Consider the following 23,841-nt stretch of genomic DNA (forward strand, 5'->3'; position numbering starts at 1 on the left):
CCCAGCGCCGCTGCATGCTCATCGTGTCAGATCCCGTCCTCTCGCTTCTTACCGCCTCTGATATGTCTGCGGAACAGCGCAAAGACCCGTGGCTTGCGTCGATCGTCGATGTCGTCACCAACGCCCACGCCGCGGTGCCTTCGCGCACTCTCCGCCGCCAAGCGCCGCATTTTGTCCTCCGCGATGGCCTGCTCCACAGCCATAACTTCAGGCCAGATGGTCGACGGTGGCTCCTCGCGATTCCTCGCCATTTACGTCCTGAGATCTGTGCCTCGTTTCCTGCTGGCCGTCAGTGCGCACACGCTGGTGCGTTGAAGACGTTCCAAAGAACCTCTCAACGTTATTATTGGCGGGGAATGTACGGATGCATTCGCCAATACGTCCGCTCCTGCATCGCCTGCCAGCAACGCAAGTCTCCCGTGGCCCGTTCGAGCGGCCCCTTGCAGCCATTACAGTGTCCGGCCCGCCCATTCTATCGTGTTGACGCCGACCGCTACGGCCTGCTCCCCTGCACGTTCTGTGGAAACTGCTGGATAATTGTTGGCGTCGACCACTCGACCGGATATGCAGAAACCACCGCCCAACCCGCGGCCATTGCTCGCGAAGTTGCCCTCTTCCTGCTGCACAATTTTGTTCTTCGCCACGGTGCGCTGCGCGAGTTGCTAAAAACCGAGGTCGTGTCTTTCTTTCGCACGTGGTGGAAGCCCTCCTCAAGGAGCGTCGCGTCATTCATCGGACAACCACTGCTTACCGCCCTCGAACTAACGAGCTGACCGAGCGCTTTAATCACACTGTCGGCAATACGCTCACCACGTACGTCTCGTCAGATCAGTCGAACTGGGACGCTGTCCTTCCTTTTGTGACGTATACGCCTACAATACCACCACCCAGTCGACCAACGGATTTTCCCCCTTCTACTTGTTGTATGGGCGTGAGCCGCCATCCACAATGGACACGATTTTGCCGTACACTGCGGACGCCTGCGAATGCACGCCACTTTCCGAACTCGCCAAGCATGCCGAGGAATGTCGCTAACTGGCCCGTTCTTTCATATGGGAATCCCAAGGTCGCCGAAACCATGAACGTGCAGGATACACACCAAACCCCGCACGTTTTCTCTCCGGAATCATTAGTTCGGCTTTGGGTTCCTTCCACTACACCGGGACAGTCTTCGAATTTCGCACAGAATATCGTAACCCTTACCGCGTCGTCGGGTGAACCTCCCCTGTCAATTATATTGTGTAGCCGCTCACACCTCTTCGGACTTGCGTCGTCGCGGCCGTGAACTTGTCCATGTCAGTCGCCTGAAGGCTAATCACGACCCGCTCCTCTTGCCGTCGCCTTAGGTCGCCAGAATGTCTCCTCTTCATTCCCGGGGCCATTATAGCGAACTATGAAGAACGCACAGACGAAGAAGTTAAAGACGAAGTGCCGGCGCGTGGCTCCAGATCTCTGGCTGTGCAGACTTACAGCTTCTGCTGCCGGCCGCTCAAGCTATCAAACCTCCTATCAGATCTTAAGCGCAGTCGTAGCGTAACGCATAAAGCTTCGTATAAGGCACTAAAATTGACGCTAAAGTGCGATGTTTAACACCCTCCCCCCACCCCCACCCCCCCCAAGCAGGTACTGTCTAAGGTTCTGCAGTACCTTCTGAACAAAATAGAAATCTCGCCCTGCCCTAAGCGTTGATTGAACTGCACTGAAAATTTTAGATAAGACAAGTTTGTTAAATGGTCTCGACGCAAACATGCATGCTTGTGGGTAAGTGCACCGTTGGCAGCGGTGACTGTCCCTTACCGCAACGCTATGCAAACGACGGCCGATTTTTTTCGTTGCGGCGAAGACAGGTTCCGACAAACGGGAGAATACAGGGCAACACTGCATTTACTCGGGAGTGAAATACACCACCGTTTAATAGATATATGTGCGCTAGGATGCGCATGTACAAGAAGTGAGCAATAAAAACACGCTGTGGCCAGCGGCAGTGTCCTGCCCGCCGGCTATGATAAAAACTATATCACGAACCTTCGCATAACGCTCCCCTCGAGAACAACTTTCACAACACAACATAAGCACTTCTAGTATTTCTCAGAAGCGGATTCATCTAACGCATGGAATGAACTCTGCGCCTAAAAGATCGCCGGTTTTCCGCTTTTCTATTTTTGCCACTTTTTTCGTTTTGCGACAAGTTCTGTTCCACTCCCTGGAAGTGCTGTGCTAAGTCAGTGTACGTCTTATACTGTGTCGTGCCTCTTTATCGTAGCAACATTTAAAATCTTTCCTGCCTCAACCGATGGCTCGTTTGAGGTGAAGTTGGGCACGGAGCTTGCGTACGGGCGTAATTGTTTACCTCGCAGTAAGTCTGACAGCGGCACTTAACCTGGTTCAAGCGCGTATGACGCAAGCCCGGATTTGTCTGCTGTTAGATAGAGGGAACGAGATGCGCCAACACCGGGTTTACGCCTATGCAAGCGAAAACGCTAGCGAATCCTGCCGCCGAGGCGCAAAAACCTTTTGCGAGTCGTGTCGGCTCGAGCGGCGAGGTTCCAACAAGCTGCTCAACTCGCTCAGTCGCCTGCCTGTGAACCTGCCTTAAGGACGATGGGGCGGCGCCATGTGTCGTCTGCAGAGGTGCAGAAGATTGCAGACTTGCACCATACGCGGCCGAACGTGAGAAGAACTGTTGTAAGACCTACTGCGAGATAAAAGTTTCCGCAATATGCAAGTGAGCCAGCGGTTGAGCCGAGGAGACTCTTAAAAGTTGCGACGATAAAGATGCGTGACACGGTAAGTCCACAGTGCCAGTTGAGCGATTAAAATCTTGGCACACTGCGATTTACTGCGCATATATCTAAACCTTGCTAACAATTTGCTCGCAGTCAAGCACTGAGCCGATGAGCGATCGTTCCGAGCGTTACATATCATAGGTAAAAACAGCATTCTAAATTTGACACAAGATCTATTTTTGTTGTTTTTTTTTGCTAAAAGTTAACTAAGTATCTACGTCAGTTCTATAGGGGCATACACAAGATAGTTCCTCGCGCATGACACTGATTGCAGCGAGCAGACTGTTTAGAAATATCTGCGCACGCAAGAATACTGATACGATCTCGCCACATTGATTCACTGTTCTGCGAGCTAAATTAAATTCATATTTTTTTTCGGCAAAACAGCAAGTTCCTCAGTGTTATGTATTGCCTCTATCATTGCAAGCTACCAGCCCACGATAAAAAGGAGGGGGCGTGACGTAACGTAAATTGGTCTAATTAGTCACCCCCTCAGTGTTAAACGCTATAATTAATATACAAAACCTAGATCTCAACTCAACAGGCGTTACAGTGGCGTGGGATCCTCGATGACAGCCAGTCGTGCCAGTCATGAAAATCAAAATTGCAGAGGCTTCTTCGGTAATGCTACCGCTAGAGAGGCAGTGGTGAGTGTTCATCGCCGCATGATTGCAGTTGTTGTTCATCGAGCCTTATATGTAGACTCCGCGGGCTGATGACAGAAACCATTAAAATGTTCCCATCTTAGCGAGCCGATTAGGTCACAGTCAATGTTCAAGGTGTCACTATCAGCGCACGCTGGCATGAAACATGCTTCCTCGTGAAGCAGACGGGCACATGCGCCTTGTCCGGTGAACCGCAAGCGGCGGTCGAGACGCCGGGGACGACGGGCCACGGGGTGGTAAATGTGCAAATCCACACGCACACGAAACAAACGCGTGGCACGCAGTTGCTGGTGAGCGTCACGTGCCACGCGCACCGGTACCAGGCCGTTCACGCGCACAGAAGGCGGCCTCAGAGCTGGTCGTTTCGAATGAAGCGGTTGCCCTCGGAGTGCTTGCCGGTGTACTTGTACTTGAGCATCCCGTAGACGGTCTTCCGGTGCTGCCCGATGCCGTGCGTGGGCAGAGCGGGCAGCGGCGTGTACCGGTAGCCCTCGGCTTCCGAGTCGGAGCCCTCGGCCCACAGCGGCGCCATGTGGAGCGGGGGTCGCGCCACCCGCATGAAGGCCCCCACCCGGAGGGCCTCGGCGCGCTCGGCGCTGCTCACGGCGCGAGAGTCGAGGAACTTGAGGTTGCGCAGCTTGTGGATCACGTAGTAGCGGTACCTGCGTGCCATGGGGAAAGAAGGACAGACGGAGGCTACTCTATTACTCGTCCCAATATTTCCTATTACATCGGCCATTCCCCTACGAAAGTTCCCTAGAAGGCTGAGCTATACTGATGTGTTCCATATGCCACTGGGATGGGCAAAAGGGTACATCATTTCTCGGAAACACGCGGGCGTATTTATACGCTGCGACATGAGCTAGCAGCACGTGCCTCAGGCCATGTTTAAAGGGACAGCGAGGAGAAGTTCACGTTGGTTTGTATTGACGGTTTACTACATTGCCGACTACAATAGACTCCATTTACGCTGAAAACGGGGCTTTTATAAGCAAAAATAAAGCCAAAATTTAAGTCGGCGCTACCGGCCGTTTCGCTAGTAAACTGCGGTGCGACAAGACAATTTAATGGGAGCGGATCGGATCCTTGAGGCCAAGCCACGGCACTATTCGCTTCCGAACGACGGTCACAGAGGCAGAGTCCCTTATTTTCATTCATTTATTTATTTTATTTCTCGATGCTGCGCTCAGGTCAATGACCTTTGTGGGAGGTTTGAATTCCACCGGCAGACACGCAGTCTTGCAGTCGATCACTGTTCATAGTGCACAAAAAGGATAGTGGAAAATATGGGCCGTTGTTAGAATGCATTGGAAAAGACATGAAATGATAACCCATAATCAGCATCACAATTGCACATTGTACATGAGAAAAAAAGAAAGAATGCAAAAATTTACGGTGGACACTTAAGGCCGCTTTCTCTCAGAACGTATCTTATTTTGGCAGCAGTGGTTGCGAAAACAACTAAGTTATTCCATCTGTTTATACAGGTTAGTGTACATGCTATTTTCTTCACTATAATAAGGCATTGATCTGATACTCTGCTGCTGCCACTGCTGCCTAAACGGTCTGTACGGGACGATTGAACCATGCCGACTTGTGCCGAGCTTGCAAAAGAAATCTAGTCACTCCTGGATGAAATGGTCACGATGAGGACAACCCTAGGCACGATCAGTGAACTCTATGAAACGGTAGAAAAAACAATGAAACCCTCACCGAAGAAAACAAAGTGCTCAAAGAAAAAAAACCGAACTGCTGAAACAAAAAAAAAAACGAACAACTGTCGCAACGCATGTCTGATCTCGAGTAATACTTACGCTTATACAACGTCGAGGTCAAAGGCGGTCCAACAATACAAGGTGAAAGTTGCTTAGCCATTGTGCAAGCCATTGGTGACAAAATCTGGTGTCCGGTCACCCCATCTGACATCGACACTGCGCACCGCGTTCCTGCCAAAACAGATTCTAACATCATTGCGCGATTTTTGTCAAGAGACAAGAAAATTGAATTCTGCACTAAAGCAAGGAAGGCCAGGCTGTCGACAGTCGATATCGGATTCCCCCAAAGCTCGGTGAAGCCTCTCTATGTTAATGATCACCTGACACCTGGACGAAAACGACTTTCTGGGCAGGCGCGCGAACTCAAGAAGCAAAAGCAGTGGAAGTACCTCTGGACCGATAACCGCACAATCAAAGCCGGAAAGGCCGATAAGAGCACAGTCTATCGCATCTCGTGTGTTGCTGACCTTGCCATCTTTACATAGGCAGTGACAACTCTCCTTTCATCTGACACATCTACATTTATATGATCATTTATACTTACCAACAAGCAAAAGTAATTTTCATGACAAACGGGCTTCACTATCACTGTCGCACCTTAATATCCGTAGCCCACGTAAACATCATGACGACTTTCTTACGCTGCTTACAGTACTGGATCATTCATTTACTTTCATCTGTCTATCTGAGACATGGCTATCACGCAATGACGGAAGTTTATACGGGCTGACAAACTATGTCTCGGAGTACTGTCATCGTGACGCTTGTCGTGGTGGTAGATCTGCCATATTCATCAAACACGATATGAATTATATACGTCGCCACGATATCTCATTTAACGAAATTCAATGCGAGTCAATTTGGCTTGAATTTCATTGCAGTGCACTGCCGTTGAACAATCGCAACACGATTCTCACCTTCATTTACCGCTCACCGTCATCATCTTATAAAGAGTTCTGTTCGCAGTTAGAAATAGTCCTTAGTACCTTGGTAAATGAAAACAAGAATATCATATGTGGGAACATAAATGTTAATATCATTGACCCTATCAGTTCATGTTGCTCTGAATATGTGCAATGTATGCTGAACTTTAGCATTTATTCTCTGATTCTATCTCCAACTCGATTTGACATTACTGGCTCGAATACATTAATTGATCATATATTGACTAATATTGATGCAGGTTGCACTGCAGGCGTTATTGACTATCCAATTACTGATCATGGCCCAATTTTTCTCTGTCTTGGTTCGAAAAACAAAACTGTCGTTGATAATATCTATAGCAAAACATCGTTTAACTATGACCAATTGACTCACTTAATTCGCAGAATAGATTGAAATTCCGAGTTGGAGGATGAATGCCCAAGCTAAGCATTTGAGCGATTCTCGACGAAAATTGCCACATGCATTGAAAACTGCACCTTATATACCACTTCTGTGCGATGGCTTCGAACACCGAGGAATCCATGTCTAACCGCCTGATCTGTTCTATTAACAAAAAAATAATCTGCACAAAAACTGAAAACCCAGCCTTTTAACATTGCTTTGAGAGCTCGTTTCAAAAAAATATTCCAACACACTTTCGATGGTACTGAAGTTTGCAAAGCGCAATTATTGTCAAGACCGAATTTAAAAAAAAGGGTAATGACACTGTACGTAATTGACAGCTAATTAAGGAGTTTAACGCGAAACAGGTATAACAAAAATTACACGTGAAGATGCTATATATAATAACCCCAGCGACATTGTCAATGCCTTTATCCAGCACTTCACTCTTCATCAAGCTACACACGACGTAACCACTTCGCATTCTCTACCACGTGGCTGTCGGTCTTTTTACTTACGTCCTACATCTGCAGGGGAAGTCCACCAAGTCATTAAATCGCTCAATACAACAGGTGCAGGACTAGATTTCATTCATCCTTCCAAAGTTAAGCTGATTTCTGAAGATATATCCCCTGTTCTAGCAAATTTAATTAACAAGATGTTTAAGGCGGGTGTTTTTCCAGATTGCCTTAAAGTTGGTAAAATAATCCCAGTTTTTAAGGCAGGCGATCGCAACAGGATTAATAACTACCGTCCATCTGCATCCTTCCCTTTTTCAGCAAAGTAGTTGAGAAACTTTTTACCCGCGACTAATGAATTACCTGAATAAATTCAAACCTTTAGCTCCTCAACAGTTCGGCTTCCGACCGGATCATTCTACCGAACTAGCACTCATCACTTTCTTTGAAAAAGACAAACAAGCCACTGACGATGGATTAATTGCTGGAGCCATCTTCATCGATCTCACAAAAGCTTTCGATATAATTAGCCATCTAATACTTGTTCATAGACTTGAATCATTTGGAATTTCCAGTCCACCTCTTGAATTCATCCACAGTTATTTAAGTAACCGATCGCAAGTTGTTTCTGTGAATAATATTTTTTCTAGCACTCAAGACGTAACCACAGGTGTCCCGCAGGGATCCATACTAGGCCCCTTACTGTTCGTAATGTTCATCAATGACCTACCTGTTGCACTAAATCACACGAAATGCATACTGTATGCGGATGACTCAACTATTTACGCTTTTCACAAATCCACCGTCGCTGTTCAGGACATACTTAACACAGATCTACGCAATGTGAGCAAGTGGCGTAAAAATATGTTACAGATGAACCCCAAAAAAAACAACTTTCATCTTATTTCACTCCCCTCTCACTATCATAAAAACTCTGCCATAACTAACGCTTGATAACCATTACCTATATGTCTCTGAAACTTCCAAATTTCTAGGCGTCACTCTAGATAAGCACCTAAAGCTTAATCGCCATGTTCAATCACTCCTGCAAAAAGTTTCCTTCGGCATTCATATCATAATCAAAACGCGTGCATATTTTCAACCACATATCATTCGTTCATTATATTATGCTTATATCCATAGCAACCTTAGTTACTGTTTGTCTTGCTGGCGAAATACATACTTCACACACACTTAAAGACTTCAGCGCCTTCAAAATCAAGCCACCAGGCTGATGACATTCTCCTCATTGCAATCGCCCTCTTCACCGCTCTATCACAGCTTGAACATACTTCCCCTCGAACAATTATTTACTCTAAAATTATCCATAATTATGTATAAGTTAATTCGTCATCACGCTCACATTGACGGTGTCACTGATCAACTTATTAATACTAACCCTACTAGGTTTCAACAGCGTAATAATTCCCTTTTACCTAAAGTTAGGACTAATTATGGAAAATTTACTACCGTGTTTGCTGGCATATCCCACTGGAATTCCTTACCGTGTGAAATTAAAACATCCACTACTGTTCACACATTCCATCATCTTAATTAAACTTATTTAATTTGCTCGCTGTCTAGTCAACAGATCTAGACAGCAATATCCCAGTTTTTGGTTGTATGTTGTATTATGTAACTAAGTTGATATTCTACATGCTTATTTTGTTTTCATTACAGATTTTATTGTTACCGTTTCTTTTACTTTTATTGCCACCGTTGCTTTCTGTAGGTTTTATCTTAACACTAATTACGTACTTCACTGCTTCCCAATATTTGTTATTCTACCCCACTTGTATTGTTCTAGGAGGTCCCCCCGACAGTCATGCACTATGGGACCTCTTGCTGTACTACTTTTATTGTATTCATCTTTTTCACATGCATTCCTGAGTAAAACTGAATCGAATAGAAAAATTGAATTTCACAATGGTTGTCAAACTGAAAAATATGTGCGTGCAGCCGTTCTAAATTCCGCTAACTTAAGGAAAGGCGCACGTTAGTGAGAATGGCCCTTCTACCAACAACCATCCCAGCGAGCACCACCAGCTTTCTATAAGAAAGTCTTATCTATGAAAACATACAGACATACTGCTGCGCGCTCAGTCGTGCGTATAAGCTTGTCAAGACTAAGATACAGGCACGCGTGCCCCATAAAATCTGTTGCAAGTCTGTGTTAGACTTGCCTTAGAGCGCGGCCTTCGCGCTTCACGAAGCGCTGACCCGGCGGAAGTCGGCGGCTAATGCGCATGCTCAGCAAGTGCGGCCCGTGCCCTTTCCGCGCATGCGCCTGGTCCCGCCCACTCTCGCCGGCTCTGGGCGGCATCCCTTGGCGAAGCGCGGAGGCCATTGCCGTTACCTGTAACTTTCGTTACTAGATTCTGTTTGCGCGACCTTTCAATGATATACTATAACCTGTGCTACCTTGTTACGAGATAAGCTGCGATGGAGCGTGCAGTCAACTACGGTATTTCGAAGTGGTCACCGGTTGTACAGCGCATGCGTAGCGCTGCATGGTTAGTAAGCACGGGTGGTACTGTAGAGAATTAAAAAAATGGCCAGGCTTAGCTTGGTTAAGCCAAGAATGCGTTGCATATCTCGATGGAGTTCCGTGCTGCTCCGTTGACTCGATAGGCTATTGACTCGATCACCATTGAAACTGCCCATGTAGCAGCGCTCGATCGCCTTTGAGTCGAAAGACTATCGGTTCGAGGGCCCTCGAAATGCCCGTGTGACAAGGGTACAAGACTGTCCCGGCGAAGGAGCGCAGCTCTTTTATACATATGCCGTGACGTCAATCATAGCGCAGCGCCCCTAGCGGGAGGAGCGGGAGTCAGGTGGTGGCTGCGGCCGCGCGCGACCGCGCGAGTTGGGGCCCAGCTTTTCCTCCGTGACGTCACGCGCCAGCGCAGCGCCCCTAGCGGGAGGACCGGGAGTCAGGTGGTGGCTGCGGCCACGCGCGACCGCGCGAGTTGGGGCCCAGCTTTTCCTCCGGCTGTCGTGACGTCACGTCACGTGGTTTGGTGGCTGCCCGGCCGCGCCCAAGGGCTGAACTGAGTGATTGCAATATGCAACGCATAAAAATAAGCGCAATTTTCTGATCACCGGAGCGCAGGAACGGAGCAACGGATTGGAGGCGCTATCCACGTGTCGATAATGATGCAACGTTGAGCTTGCTCACTGCCGCACTAAAACATCTTATTATTCGAGATGGCGAATTGGTCCCTCCTGGCGAAACTTGTAGCGCTTAGGCAACACGGACAGATAAGAAGCGCTCGTGTTGTCTACTTCGTATCTCTCCGCGGCTTCAAACTGCTGCAAGTTTCATGACGAACCTTTTGTTATCCATTCGTGTCCAGCACATCCAAAGGTCTGAACCACCTTCCCGCAGGTTTTGCGTCTATATCAGATTAGCTGCTTTTTCAGTAAGCTTTCTTCGCGCTCTTTTGTGCAGTGACCTGAATGTTCTTTCATTGCTGTTGCCTTTTTGCCGTTTTCTGATTGTTGTTGCCTCTTGTACCCGCCGCGGTGGCACAGTGGTTATGGCGCTCGGCTACTGATCCGGAGTTCCCGAGTTCGAACCCGACCGCGGCGGCCGCGTTTCGATGGAGGCAGAACGCTATGGCGCCCGTGTGCTGTGCGATGTCAGTACAAGTTAAAGATCCCCAGGTGGTCGAAATTATTCCGCAGCCTTCCACTACGGCACCTCTCTTCCTTTCTTCTTTCACTCCCTCTTTTATCCCTCACCATACGGCGCGGTTCAGGTGTCCAACTATAAATGAGACAGATACTGCGCCATTTACTTTCCCCAAAAACCAATTATTATCATTATTATTGCCTCTTGTATTTACCCGGTTTTTATTGCTATGTTTTGTTCTTTTTTATGCACTTTTACTTCTCATACTACTCATTCTTCGATGTACCTTTTGTAATGTAAATTTCGCTGTTTTTATGCTGATTCAAATGCTTTCGTGAGTGAAGGCCTATGAAAAGGTCGTTCCTACATATCTACATCTCAGTCTGAGGGGTGTGCTTCAGGAAGCAGGCACTGCCTTCAAAGGATTCTCCTCGTCCATTGCTCCGTCTGTAGGTTCATTGTAGTATTTTTTTGTAGCGAAAGCTACACTAGGCTAGTCAGCGGCGCATTTAGGATAAGCGTTCCTCGTCACTACTTGGCATGCGCCACTAGTTAAAACCGAGCCACAGGTGTTCCGCCGCTGCGTCGCGCCTTTCCTCGAAATCAAAATGAAAATTGTTTTTTTTTAGGAAAAGAAATGGCGCATTATGTCTCACATCTCGGCGGACACCTGAACCGCGCCGTAAGGGGAGGGAGGAAAGTTGGGGTGAAAGGAGAAGGAGGTGCCGTAGTGGAGGGCTCTGGCACCTCTTTCCTCCTTTCTTCTCTCAGTCCCTCCTTTATCCCAACCACTGAGCAAAATCCCCCCCCCCCCCAATTTGCAGTTTTCAATTTCCTCTTCCTTCCTTCCTTCCCTCCCTCCCTCCTTTATCCCTTCCATTACTGCTCGGTTCGGGTGTCCACTGAGATATGTGAGAGAGTGACTGCGCCATTTCCTAAATTTCCTCAAAAACCAAACAAAAAAAGTGAGCCGCCGGCGTTCATTGGCGTTGACAACGTTGTAGAGGCCGTTCATTTTCACGAAAGGAAAGGCGCACAACTAGCTCCCTGGGTCAGTGGACACCTCAATCTCGCTTTCATGTACGTGGCATTGGTGTCCAACTGCAAAAACCTGCTTCGATTGCGTTCCGCACACTGGAAAGGCAGCGCGCCCACCCTTACAGGTGGCAGTGAATAGCTGATCGCGAGAGTTTGGTCACCCAATGAACGCTGCGACCTGTTGCTGCAGTGCCGCGTGTCTGTCACAACGTTGTCAGCGCTAATGCATGCAGCCCACATAGAGTCACTGGAAAAAATTTCAAAGCTCCAGTGACTCTACAGACCACATCTCTCACCACCACCACGTACCTCAATGTGCGATTGAGGCGTCCAAGGGACCCAGGGAGTCAGTTGTGCGCCTTTCTTTTCGTGAAAAAGAACGGCATGTACAACGTTGCCAACGCCAATGAACACAATGAACGCCGACAGCTTTGGCTTTGTATATCCTAGATTAGCTGAGCTAGTCCACATTCATTTCTTTTTTTTTAATTTAAACTGCACAACTGCACAAAGCAAGGCTGCACTCGACCGTGTGTGCGTCGTGCAGGTGCCTGCCCCAGGATAACTTCGCAGGCGGAAATGGCCTTTAAGCGACGTGCTTATTTGAGCTCTGACCAGACAATGGTCAAACGCGCCGTGTTTTATGCCTCTTTTTTAGACGGTAACTAAAGGCTGCAATGCTTTAGTGAACTGCATTACCGGTAAGCAGGCACGTAGCCAGAATTTTTTTTTCGGGAGGGGCCCGAAGCAGTGGCATAAGGCGAAGCCCGGGGGACAGTGAGGGGTGGACTATACGTATATGTGGCAAGGCTTCTGCGAATCTCTGTATGGTTAGGGAATGCGACAAAGTTCGCTGCGTGGTAATCGGGTATCAACATCTTGCACGGTGAGTCCCGCGTTACATCAAACAGGAAAAACTACTGAATGCAATAATTTTGGAGCAAAAAGGGGATCCGTCATGGCTTCCGAGCGGTGTGGACGTGTGTCGCATCGGCTCCGCAGTTTTTGACCATTCCGAACCGTACCAATCCACAGCGCCACCAAATTATATTTGGAGCTGAGAGAACTCACAAGCTGGACAATCTGGAACTCGCAAAAGATTCCGAACGGAGTCTTCATCGGGGGGTGCTTACGATTATGATATTAGATCCTGGCCGGAGCCTGATGATCAACTCTTCATCTTTGCATTGGTGGTCGCACGCTGCGACTACAGCGCGGGTTACCTGGTGGGTGGGAAGCAGTCTGACAGCCAGTCCCTTGTTGGGTCGTAGGATAATTTTGAAGCCGTTTTTAGGGAGCGGAGGCAGCCTGCGCCTAGGCTGGCGTCGCATTCCTTAATAATAATAATAATAATTGGTTTTGGGGGAAAGGAAATGGCGCAGTATCTGTCTCATATATCGTTGGACACCTGAACTGCGCCGTAAGGGAAGGGATAAAGGAGGGGGTGAAAAAAGAAAGGAAGACGTGCCGTAGTGGAGGGCTCCAGAATAATTTCGACCACATGGGGATCTTTAACGTGCACTGACATCGCACAAAACACGGGCGCCTTGGCGTTTTACGTCCATAAAACGCAACCGCCGTGGTCGGGTTCGAACCAGGGAACTCCGGATCAGTAGTCGAGCGCCCTAACCACTGAGCCACCACGGCGGGTTAAATGCAAAACACTAGCCGAGGTTGCGGATAATTTCGACTGCAACCTACTCACCGACCCCGCAACCCCTAGCAGGTTTGGAAATCCCGTCAGCATCGACACCTGCCCCGACCTCACATTCGTAAGAGCAATCGGACAAACATTTTGGGAGAACCTATTGGAAAATTTAGGCAGCGACCACCACATACTTAAGACGCAAGTAACTTCAGACAGGCTGAGACTCCAGTTGGGCACGGCAAAAATAACGGACTGGAATGCCTTCCTAGAAGCATGCGACAGCAACCTTACCGAGAATGGAATACAGTCGACAGAGGAATGGGGAACCATGCTAAGGCATACGCAAGACAAGTACACCAAAAGCATAAACCGAACGGCGCAAACACCCGAGGTGGACGCTCGGCTGCTCAAACTCTGGGATGCTAGGCGCAGTTTCCCCAGGAGGTGGAAAAAACAAAAACATAACAGGAAACTCAAGTTTAAGATCGCCGAAATTATAGCAAAAGCAGAAGAATACGCCACACAGCTGGCAAAGCGAAATTGGCAACAATTCAGCGATTCTCTTAGTGGGACGCTAAGCACGACACGAACTTGGCGTATCTTTAGAGTGGTCCCTGATCAGACTCAAACAAAAGCAGAAAAGAATAAAACCATCTACCGGTTGATTCACCAATTAGAGGGCACTGACTCGGAACGCCTCGACAGAGTGCGCGCAAAATGCTTTGGTAGCACGAACTCGCCTACCTATACAGGGCAGTACCGGGGAGACGATAGCGCTAATCTCGACAGACCCATGGCACGAGAAGAGGTCTACGCGGCCATATGAAACGCCACCAGAAATACGGCAGCGGGTGCGGATAAGATCAACGACGCACTCATCCGCAACGTCAGCAATGAGCTGGTCATCGAACTGACCGACTTCCCCAACAAGCATTGGGAAGCTGAAACAGTCCTCGAGGAGTGGAAACGATGTGGTCATGATACCCAAGCCAGGCAAGGAACTGCAGATAGAAAACCTCCGACCGATCTCGCTTACGTAATGCCTGGGAAAACTATACGAGCCAGTGGTAACGCAGAGACTTCCACACTACATGGAAGACAACGAACTATTCCCTCACAGCATGTTCGGGTTTAGAGCAAAATTATCCACTCAAGACGTACTCCTTCAATTATATGAAGAAGTACTTCGGAACGTTCCTAGGGACAGAGAAAACGCAATAATAGCCTTAGACACCAAAGGGCCTTTTGACAATGTGAGTCACGGAGCAATCCTTGCGGGCCTAGACGACCTGAACTGCGGGCGAAAGAGTCACAGCTACGTCAAAGCCTTCCTATCAGACAGAACTGCAACCATCGGTATAGGAGAACTTCGGTCAGGTAAGTTTCGAACGCCTAACAAGGGAGCACATCAAGGGTCGGTCATCTCGCCCACGCTATTCAACGTGGCCATAATCGGACTGGCGAAGCAACTAAAAGAAATCGACGGCATACACCACGTCTTTTATGCCGACGACATCACCATATGGACTGATACTGGTTCACTTGGCGAGAAAGAGGATAGGCTACAAGAAGCGGCCACCTGCGTGGAAAACTACGTCAAAGCAAGAGGGCTAGCGTGCCCGACCGAAAAATCTGAGCTCCTATGTGTGGAGAGGAAAGCAGAGCCGAACAGTCCCTGTCAGTAAAGAGCTTCGACAAAAAGTCTACCTCGAAGGAGAACCAATACCAGAGAAGACACTCATACGAGTCCCAGGGACACTGATAAAGTCAAATCAACGCTGTACTCATACCCTTGCGCTATTAAAGGCATCTACACTCCAAGCGGCCTGCATTATTACGCGCATCTCACAGACGTCATGGCATGTGCAAAGAAACACTCAAGCTGGCCAGGAGCCTTGTGGTCAGCCGGGCGACGTACAGCCTCCCGTACTACAACCATATCAAGGGTGAAATACAACAGGCGGACGCGATTTTACGCATTGCGTATAAAACCGAGCTTCGACTACCCCATAACACCTCAACTGAAAAGCTCTTAGCCTTGGGCCTGCACAACACGTTCGAAGAACTACAGGAAGCGCAGCACGTCGCCCAAATGCGCGGACTGCAGCAGACCCCCACCGGCAGAGTTCTCTTAAAGAAACTGGGCTACACCGAGCAAATTCGGGAAATATTGAGAACCGAAACGATCCCCGATGAGTACCGCAGCACGCTCATGGTGGCTCCTATACCAAGAAATATTGACCCCAACCTCCACAAAGACCGCAGAGAGGTAAGGGTCGACCGCTTACTGAAAACACACGCATCCCAGGATACAACAGTGTACGTGGACACTGCCACATACGCAATGACCACGGGACAAGACACCAACAACGCGTTAGTAACTGTAGTAAGCTCGGAGTTACACGATATTACCAGCGCCTCGTTGAAAGACTGCACGATAGCCGAGGCTGAAGAGGCGGCCGTCGCTCTAGCGGCAGCGGAGGGCTATCGGATTGGGTGGTCATTAATAATTCTTACTGACTCACAAGAGCCTGCCACAACTATCTTTGCGGCAGAGTTGGTCACAGAGTGCTCCGCATGCTCCGCTCTGTAGACGGCAAGACACAACAGACAGATTCAGAACCGATCAAACATGAGATCATCTGGGTACCTGGGCACATGGTGGTGACAGGAAACCAAGAGGCGGACAGAATAGCTCGAGGATATACTAACTACTGAACATACAACGTCAACGACCTTGAGGAGTCCCTGCCGGAGCGTTTACAGCTACAGCTGCTTGCTTAAGCCATCACAAATAGTGACAGTGGCGGGTTACAGGTGTTCTTTAGTGTGAAGACCCATAAACCTGATGCCCCACTTCGTACAATTGTAAGTGAAAGAGGAACATGGCAGAATAATGTCAGCAGATTCCTTCAAAGAGTGTTGAATGGCCTCAAGATAAATGATCCCTTTTTGGCGAGGAGTTCTATGGATGTAATTCAGTTCCTAAAGGATAACCAAGATGTAAGATATGACTTAATGCGGTTGATGTTGACGGCCTTTTTTATTCCGTTCCGCACCAAGAACTGTTTGCTGCTGTCAAGGAATGTACTGACGATAACGGACCCGTTCAGTTTCAAAATACGTCGGGGATTACCTTAGAAAACTTTTTAGCGCTTTTATAATTTGATTTGTGTAGTACGTTTATCGTCTTTGACAAGGAGTTTTGTCTGCAAAAGAAGGGGATATGCATTGGGTCTTGTGTGGCCCCGGTTTTATGTGATATCTTTTTAGCATGCATTGATCGCCATTTGTGCGATCATTTTAAGCAATCTAAGATTGACTGTGTTCGAAAAGTGTTTCGTTACATAGATGACTTTTTAATTGTTTTAGACAAACATTGCGCCATTCCCAATGAGGGTACACTTATGAGTGTACTTCATCTTTTCAAAAAGCATGGAAGGGGGCTCACTTTCACGTATGAGCTCCCGGTTGAAGACAGCCTGCAGTTCTTGGATGTAAGAATTAGGTTCATGAATAAGCATGTGTGTTGGTCTGCTTAGAGTCTGCACTCCGAAATTCTTGCGTGCATGATATGCAAGATAGTTTTGATAATCAATTGGCTAGGCTTCAGGCAGCCGGTTTCCCTGACTCGGTTTTTGTCGCTGTTGCAGAAGCGCTATTGAAGAAGTTGAAGCCCGGAACTCGGAAGGAGGCAATAACCCCTCCGCAGGCTAAAGTAAAACCTGAAGTGATGCCCTACGTGCACAAATTATCCCATGGCCTCAAAAAGGTGGCAAACCGGCACAATGTGCACAGCCCCTCGGAAGCTTGGCCAGTTGGCCCGACGCATCACAGGTGAAAACCAAAAACCTGGGTGTAATAACAGGCACGGGAACCGCTTTGCGGAATGCGCCACAGGCGTTGTGTACGAAATCCCCTTGAAGTGTGGCAGGTCGTACATAGGGCGAACGGGGCGCTGCGTCAACGACCGCCTTAGGGAACACGTAAGAGACCTAAGGAATAGGGAAGGTGCTAACCTTGTCGAGCACTGCGCAACTTGCAAGGATTGCACACCGATGTTTTCGGGAGTAAGGATTCTGAGCAGAAGCAAATTAAAAAGAACCTGTGAAACGATAGAGGCCTACTATATTAAAAAAGCTGGGTCAGGATGCGTCAGCGATACCTCAGTCCTTTTGTATAATGCAGAAAAGGCGTTCCTTTCAAAGTTTTTGCGATAAAGATGTGATGAGATTCTGTTTTCCTATTTTTTCCTTTTTGGTTCTTTTATGGTGTGCGCTTGCGCTGGTCTAAGGGTATTTAAGCTGTGTGTGCGTCTCTGATTAAACAGTTGTCAGTCAGCGCTGTGTTCGTCCTTTTCCGTCTTCCTTTCTTTCATATCCAAACCTAAACACACAAAGTAAAATCCTCCCCACTCTTTACGAACACAAGGGTCCGTGGTGCGATGAAAAACGCACACTGTATCACTTAACATGAGCATGTCAAAAAGTCGACGTCGTTTCAATTATATCAAACCCAAATGCAGAGCAATGGGAGGGTAAGCTCTTCAGCGAATGCCGCGATGACAGGATTGTGTTGTGTTGTGTTTTATGGCACATAGGCAACTGAGGCCATCATGCGCCAAGAAAAAGGTATAGGAAAAGTCTTTTGTTGAATATTATAGCAATGCAAGAATAATCCTTGCTCTAGGGGCCCTCAAACATTAATATTACCCAGTGAACACATACACAAATTTTATAAATGGCTACAAGTAAAAGCTTTAAAGAGGGCCGGGTAACCTCAGTAGCCTTCCTTGGCTGCGTAAGGACATCGGGGCTCCCAAGCAATCAAAATAAAAGCCTCAGCTTTCTTCTCAGGCCTGAGAAATTGGCTGAGGTGTACTAAAATTAAACAAACCAGTGGGTAAAAAAATCCCGTTTCGTTAAGAAAGCTAAAAACACATGATATATTAACAATTGCATCGTCTCCTAAAAGCAGCGCGGGATGAAAAGGAATGCATTTATTATAAAATTCAGTAAAATATGTTTTTCTTATTTCTTCCAGTTCCACACAAGAGAATAAAATATGGTTAACCGTGAGTTCATCTCCAAATTGTTGGCAAACAGGTTTGTCTTGTTTTGTTAGTAGGAAGTTGTGCGTAAGGTGTGTGTGGCCTATTCGGAGACGGCATAAGATCACTTCCTTGAAACGTTCTTGGTGCACACATGACTTAAATTCACCTAAAACTGGTTTTACCAAGTGTAGTTTATTTTTGACCTCATTGTTCCAAGCCGACTGCCATTTTTTTCTTTGTTTCCTTGCTACTACTAATTTCATGCAATCATTAAACGGCATATTTAATTCCATTATTTCCTTGCCACGAGCTTTACCAGCACACACATCTGCTCTCTCATTGCCTTTTATTCCTACATGACTCGGGACCCAGCACAGTTTTATATTTTGTCCTTGAGCTATGGCAGTTAATATGTTGTGTATGATGTCACCAAGCAGAGGGGAGCTTGCATTTTTAGAATGGAGAGCTCCAAGTACACTTAAGGAGTCTGTGTAGATAACAGCATTTTTGAGGCTCTCACTTAGTATTTTTTCTATGGTCATCCATACTGCGTAGCACTCCGCGGTGAAGATGGAGGAACACTGTGGTAGTCTTACTATTTGCTCCGAATTTCCTCGCACCACTGCGCTTCCTATGCAACTATCTGTTTTTGATCCATCAGTATAAAATTCTGTAAAACTACTGTATTTTTCTTCAAGGGCACGGAATTCTTGTAATGTATGTTGCTGTGGAGTTCGCTTTTTACGGAAATGTGCAAGAGTGAGGTCACAGATTACAGGAAAATTGAACCATGGAGGCAGTGGACCACGTCTTCGAGCAACGCCAGGTAATGCATCCATTACACCGAGGTTCTTGCACACATCTTCAAAACGCAGGAGAAGTGGCCTTATTGCTAATGTTTTGTTGTTAAATAGTGTTCTAGATGGGCACTTTGTGACTATTTGGTGACAGATATGTTTAGGTAGTGAACGGATTTTTAAAACGTACGAGCAAGTGAGCATGGTTCTTCTCTCTGTAAGCGACGGCTCGTTGGCTTCCACATAAAGACTGTTTATCGGTGACGTCCTGTATGCACCGGTGGAAAGACGCAAGCCTAAATTGTGTACTGGGTCTAGCCGTTTAAGGTACGATTGCCTCGCTGACCCATAAACTATGCATCCGTAATCTAAAGTAGAACGTACGACAGAGCGATGAATCCGTAAAAGACAAGTCCTATCGGAGCCCCTATGTTTTCGTGAAAGTACTTTTAGTATACACAGAGATTTAGAAGCTTTCTTTTTGAGTATGTTTATGTGTGGTAGGAATGTGAGCTTTTTATCATGTCATTCCTAGAAATTTGTGCTCATCTTTAATTGGTAGTGGGACTTCATTTAAATACAAGGAGGGATCAGTGTGCAGTCCTCTTCTAAGCGGAAAAAGAACAGCTACTGACTTTTGCGTGGAAACTTTGAAACCGTTTCTGTCTGCCCATGTTGTTAGTTTATTTACTGTCATCTGTATTTGCCTCTCACACGATGAAATGCTAGAGGATGTGCAAGCAATCTGGAGATCGTCGACGTAGACAGAATACATGATAGACTTTGGGATTATTTTTGCTAGGGAATTCATTTTTACTGTAAAAAGCGTGGTGCTTAAAATGCACCACTGAGGCACGCCGTTCTCTTGAATGAAAGTTTCAGAGAGTGGCACCCAGGCGTACTTGAAATGAACGGTTGGTCAAAAAGTCACTCAAGCATTTTAGCATTCTACCATGGATTCCGAGGTCTCCAAGGTCCCGCAGTATGCCAAACCTTCATGTGGTGTCATAGGCTTTCTCTAAATCGAAAAAAGACCGCAAGGCAGTGTTGCTTGTGTATAAATGCTTCTCGGACTGTGTTCTCTAGGCGGACGAGATGGTCGGTTGTAGAGCACGCCTTTTTAAAGCCACACTGATGGATGTCAAGAAAATCACGAGATTGTAATATAAACATTAATCTAATGTTAAGGACGCTTTCGAAAGATTTGGCAAGTACGCTTGTTAGGGCTATAGGTCTGTAATTACCAGGGGAGGTAGGTACTTTTCCCGGCTTCAACAACGGTACAATTATGGCTTTTTTCCATGCCTCTGGAATCTCTCCTGATAACCATATTTTGTTAAAAAATTTCAGAAGCGAGTCTACAGCATGTTCGGACAAGTGGGCAAGCATTTCGTAATGGACTTCATCTGGTCCTGGTGCAGTTTGTTTACCCGAAGAAAGTACACTGTTAATTTCTTGTAGTGTAAATGGGCTATTATATGCTTCGTGAGCACTGCCCTTTATCGGCAGTCTTTCTTTTTCGGCTGTGTATTTATATTTTAAAAATGATTCTGTATAGTTAGAGGAACTAGATACAGTGGAAAAATGTTCGCCTATTATGTCTGCTTGTTCTTTTATATTTGTCTGTACACTAGGGGTGGTCAGAAGAGGAACTGTGAATGGCGAGTAGCGACCATCCATTTTGTGTACTGCCTCCCACATTTTTTTCGAAGAGACTTGGCTGTTTATCGAGAAAATGAAACGCTGCCAGGATGATTTTTCGGCATTTCGACGTATGTACCGCGCTTTTGCTCTTGCTTTTTTAAAGTTTATAAGGTTCTCCTGTGTGGGGTATCGGCGAAATATACCTCAAGCTTTATTTTGTTGTTTTTTTTCCTTCTTTGCAATCTCGTGTCCACCACATTTTATGGTTGCGTTGTACTGTTCCTTTCTTAAAGTTTATAAGGTTCTCCTGTGTGGGGTATCGGCGAAATATACCCCAAGCTTTATTTTGTTGTTTTTTTCCTTTGCAATCTCGTGTCCACCCCATTTTATGGTTGCGTTGTACTATTCCTGAAGATTGGGGAATAGCCAAGCGTGCGGCAGAAAGAATGCAATTTGTGAACTTTTCATTTATTTCATTTAGGATAAGATTTTCTAACGTAATATTTTCTAACGTGAACAGCTGCCAGTCTGCTAAATTGAGCTTCCAACACCGTGGTTTTGTCTGGGTGACTGATGGTGGGGATGACAGGCAGATTTTAACAGAGAGATGATCGCTTCCGTACGGGTTGTCTAAGACATCCCATTTAAAATCGTTAAAAACTGAAGGAGAGCTAAAAGACAAATCTAAAACACTCATTTTTCCTGAACTATGGGAGCAATAAGTAGGTTTACCGGTGTACAATAAACAAATATTGTTGGATAGTATAAAATCCTCAATAACCTGACCTCTGCTATCGGTTTTCTCACTGCCCCAGAAACAAGAGTGTGCATTAAAATCGCCAACTATCAAGTATGGCTCCGGTAACTGTTGTAAAAGGCTCTCTAATTCATGCTGTCTTACTTCGAGATGTGGTTGAAGATAGACGCTACAAATTGTAATGGTTTTGTAACCAACCACGGTGGCTGCTACGGCTTCGAACCTAGTTTTGAGTGTGATCTCGCTAGCTGCTACGCCAGGTTGCACAATGATTCCTACGCCTCCCGAGAGTCTGCTCGCCCCCTCTCGGTCACGGCGGAAGACAATATACTTCTTTAGCACCTTTGTGTGCTGAGGGCCTAGATTGGTTTCCTGCACACATAAAGCAATAGGAGAAATTGTGTTTAAAATGTCTTTTATGTCGTTATAGTTATTTACGAGACCTCTGCAGTTCCAGTGTATTATGAAAGCCATCTTAATGTTGTGTGCGTGTGTGCAGATAAAATTAGATTAACTTTGACTTGGCCCCTTGACTTGGCCCCTTGGCCTCAAATTTTTTTGATCGATCCAAATACCTCCGCCGTCCATCCGATGTGGACGGCACGGGGCTGCCCTGGGTCGTGTCCATCGCCTCAGCAGATCGAGGCGCTGGACGACCGTGCAGGATGCACGCTGACTTTTGAGTTAGACCTCGACCTGTGGGAAGAGGTCTTGAGGCCCGCTGACCCGGGGGTCTGCACAGCCTGCTTTGGGGTTGGCGGAGTAGTATCAGCTACTCCAGCAGGGGGCGCGGATGGCCCTGCCATAGGCCCACTGCGTGCAGCCTGGACAGGTGCCCAAGCCTGGTGTGGTGCGCCGCGCCCACGCACCACATCGGCGAAGGTTGTTTTCGCAGTGAAGGAGAATCGGTTTGTTTCGGCGTATAGCCTTCTCGCTTCCTTGAAAGAAATGTTTTCAGTGGTTTTCAGAGTAATTATTTTTTTTCTTTTTTCCAGGACGGACAAGCCCTGGAGTATGCAGCATGGTCTCCCTCACAATTTGTGCACCGCGGGGCAGCAACACATTCATATGACTGGTGGTCCTTCGAGGAGCATTTCGCGCAAGTTTTGCGGCCGCGACAACTCTGTGAGCCGTGGCCGAACCTCTGGCAATTGAAACATCTGCGTGGGTTGGGTATATATGGCCTTACATTTATTTTCAGGTACCCGAAGTGAGGATCATGTGTTTCGTATCTATTTCCTTGTTATCCTTCCGGATCTTTATCCGCTGAACATTTATGACATCTTGGTCGGCAAGGCCTTCAAGCATTTCTTTTTCAGAGAGGTGAACAAAATCAATTTCTGATATGACGCCTCGGACTGTGTTCAAAGATCGGTGTGACGTGATGGAGACAGGAATCTCCCCTATCGATACAATGTTTGCAAGTTTCGAGTGCTGGACAGTGTCACGTATTTCGAGCAGTAAGTCGCCACTAGCCATTTTTGATACCTTATACCCAAACCCCAAGGTATCTGTCAGGCACTTTGCTACCAAGAATGGGGAAATCAGTCTTGCTTGTTGTTCTTCAGGTTTTCTGTGAATGACGTGAAATTTTGGTAATGACACTTTTGTTTTTTGAAAACAATATTCATCGTTCCGCCCTCTTTTTAGAGAGCGATCAGGTTTGGAATAGAGGGGAGCCATAAAAAATTTAGTTTTTCAGCCACGGTGCTAGCCACCCACCACGGAGCCCTACAAGGGGACGGGACAGCAACTTGCACGCAAGTCCTGCCCACGCCAGCTGTACACCTCAACTATAACCAAATATGACGAAACCCAGGGTAGTTCGCCACACAAGGTTAACCCTAGCCGCCCATGAAGAAATGAAAAAAACCAAGAAACGACGAGGAGACAGGACAGTAGTCAGAAAGAAGACAGGAAAGTAAAAGATGTAGAGGAGGACAGGAAAAGGCGACTGCCGATTTCCCCCGGTTGGGTCAGGCCAGAGGTGCCGTCTACAGGAAGCTGGGGCCAAAGTGGTGTGTTGCCTCCGCCGAGGGGCCTTAAAGGTCCAAACGCTCGGTATCGGCTCAACCACCAGGATCCCCTTTTCCCCGGACACGGCGATGCCACGCACGGCGAGGCGCGGGTGATGCACTGTTCCCCATCAGCCCCTTACGGGGATGTCCCTGCGGATGCTCGGGAACCCGCGGTATTGCCACTCACCGTCGCGACGCCTGCAAGCTGCAGGCGCCCCCCTTCGGGGGGATGACAGGATTGA

At 47.2% G+C, this 23,841-nt stretch overlaps 1 protein-coding gene across 1 annotated transcript in view; it reads right to left on the reverse strand.

Moving 5' to 3' along the window:
* Positions 1-2,962: 2,962 nt before the first annotated feature.
* The window catches only part of LOC144101968 (leucine-rich melanocyte differentiation-associated protein-like), a 29,513-nt gene continuing 8,634 nt past the window's right edge, over positions 2,963-23,841 (reverse strand). The window contains exon 3 of the mRNA XM_077635210.1: positions 2,963-4,113. Within this exon, the coding sequence (XP_077491336.1) occupies positions 3,801-4,113 (313 nt within the window). The 3' untranslated portion in view covers positions 2,963-3,800. The remainder of the gene's footprint in view (positions 4,114-23,841) is intronic.

Source organism: Amblyomma americanum, chromosome 8 (genome assembly GCF_052857255.1).
Source record: "Amblyomma americanum isolate KBUSLIRL-KWMA chromosome 8, ASM5285725v1, whole genome shotgun sequence".
Classification (NCBI taxonomy): domain Eukaryota; kingdom Metazoa; phylum Arthropoda; class Arachnida; order Ixodida; family Ixodidae; genus Amblyomma; species Amblyomma americanum.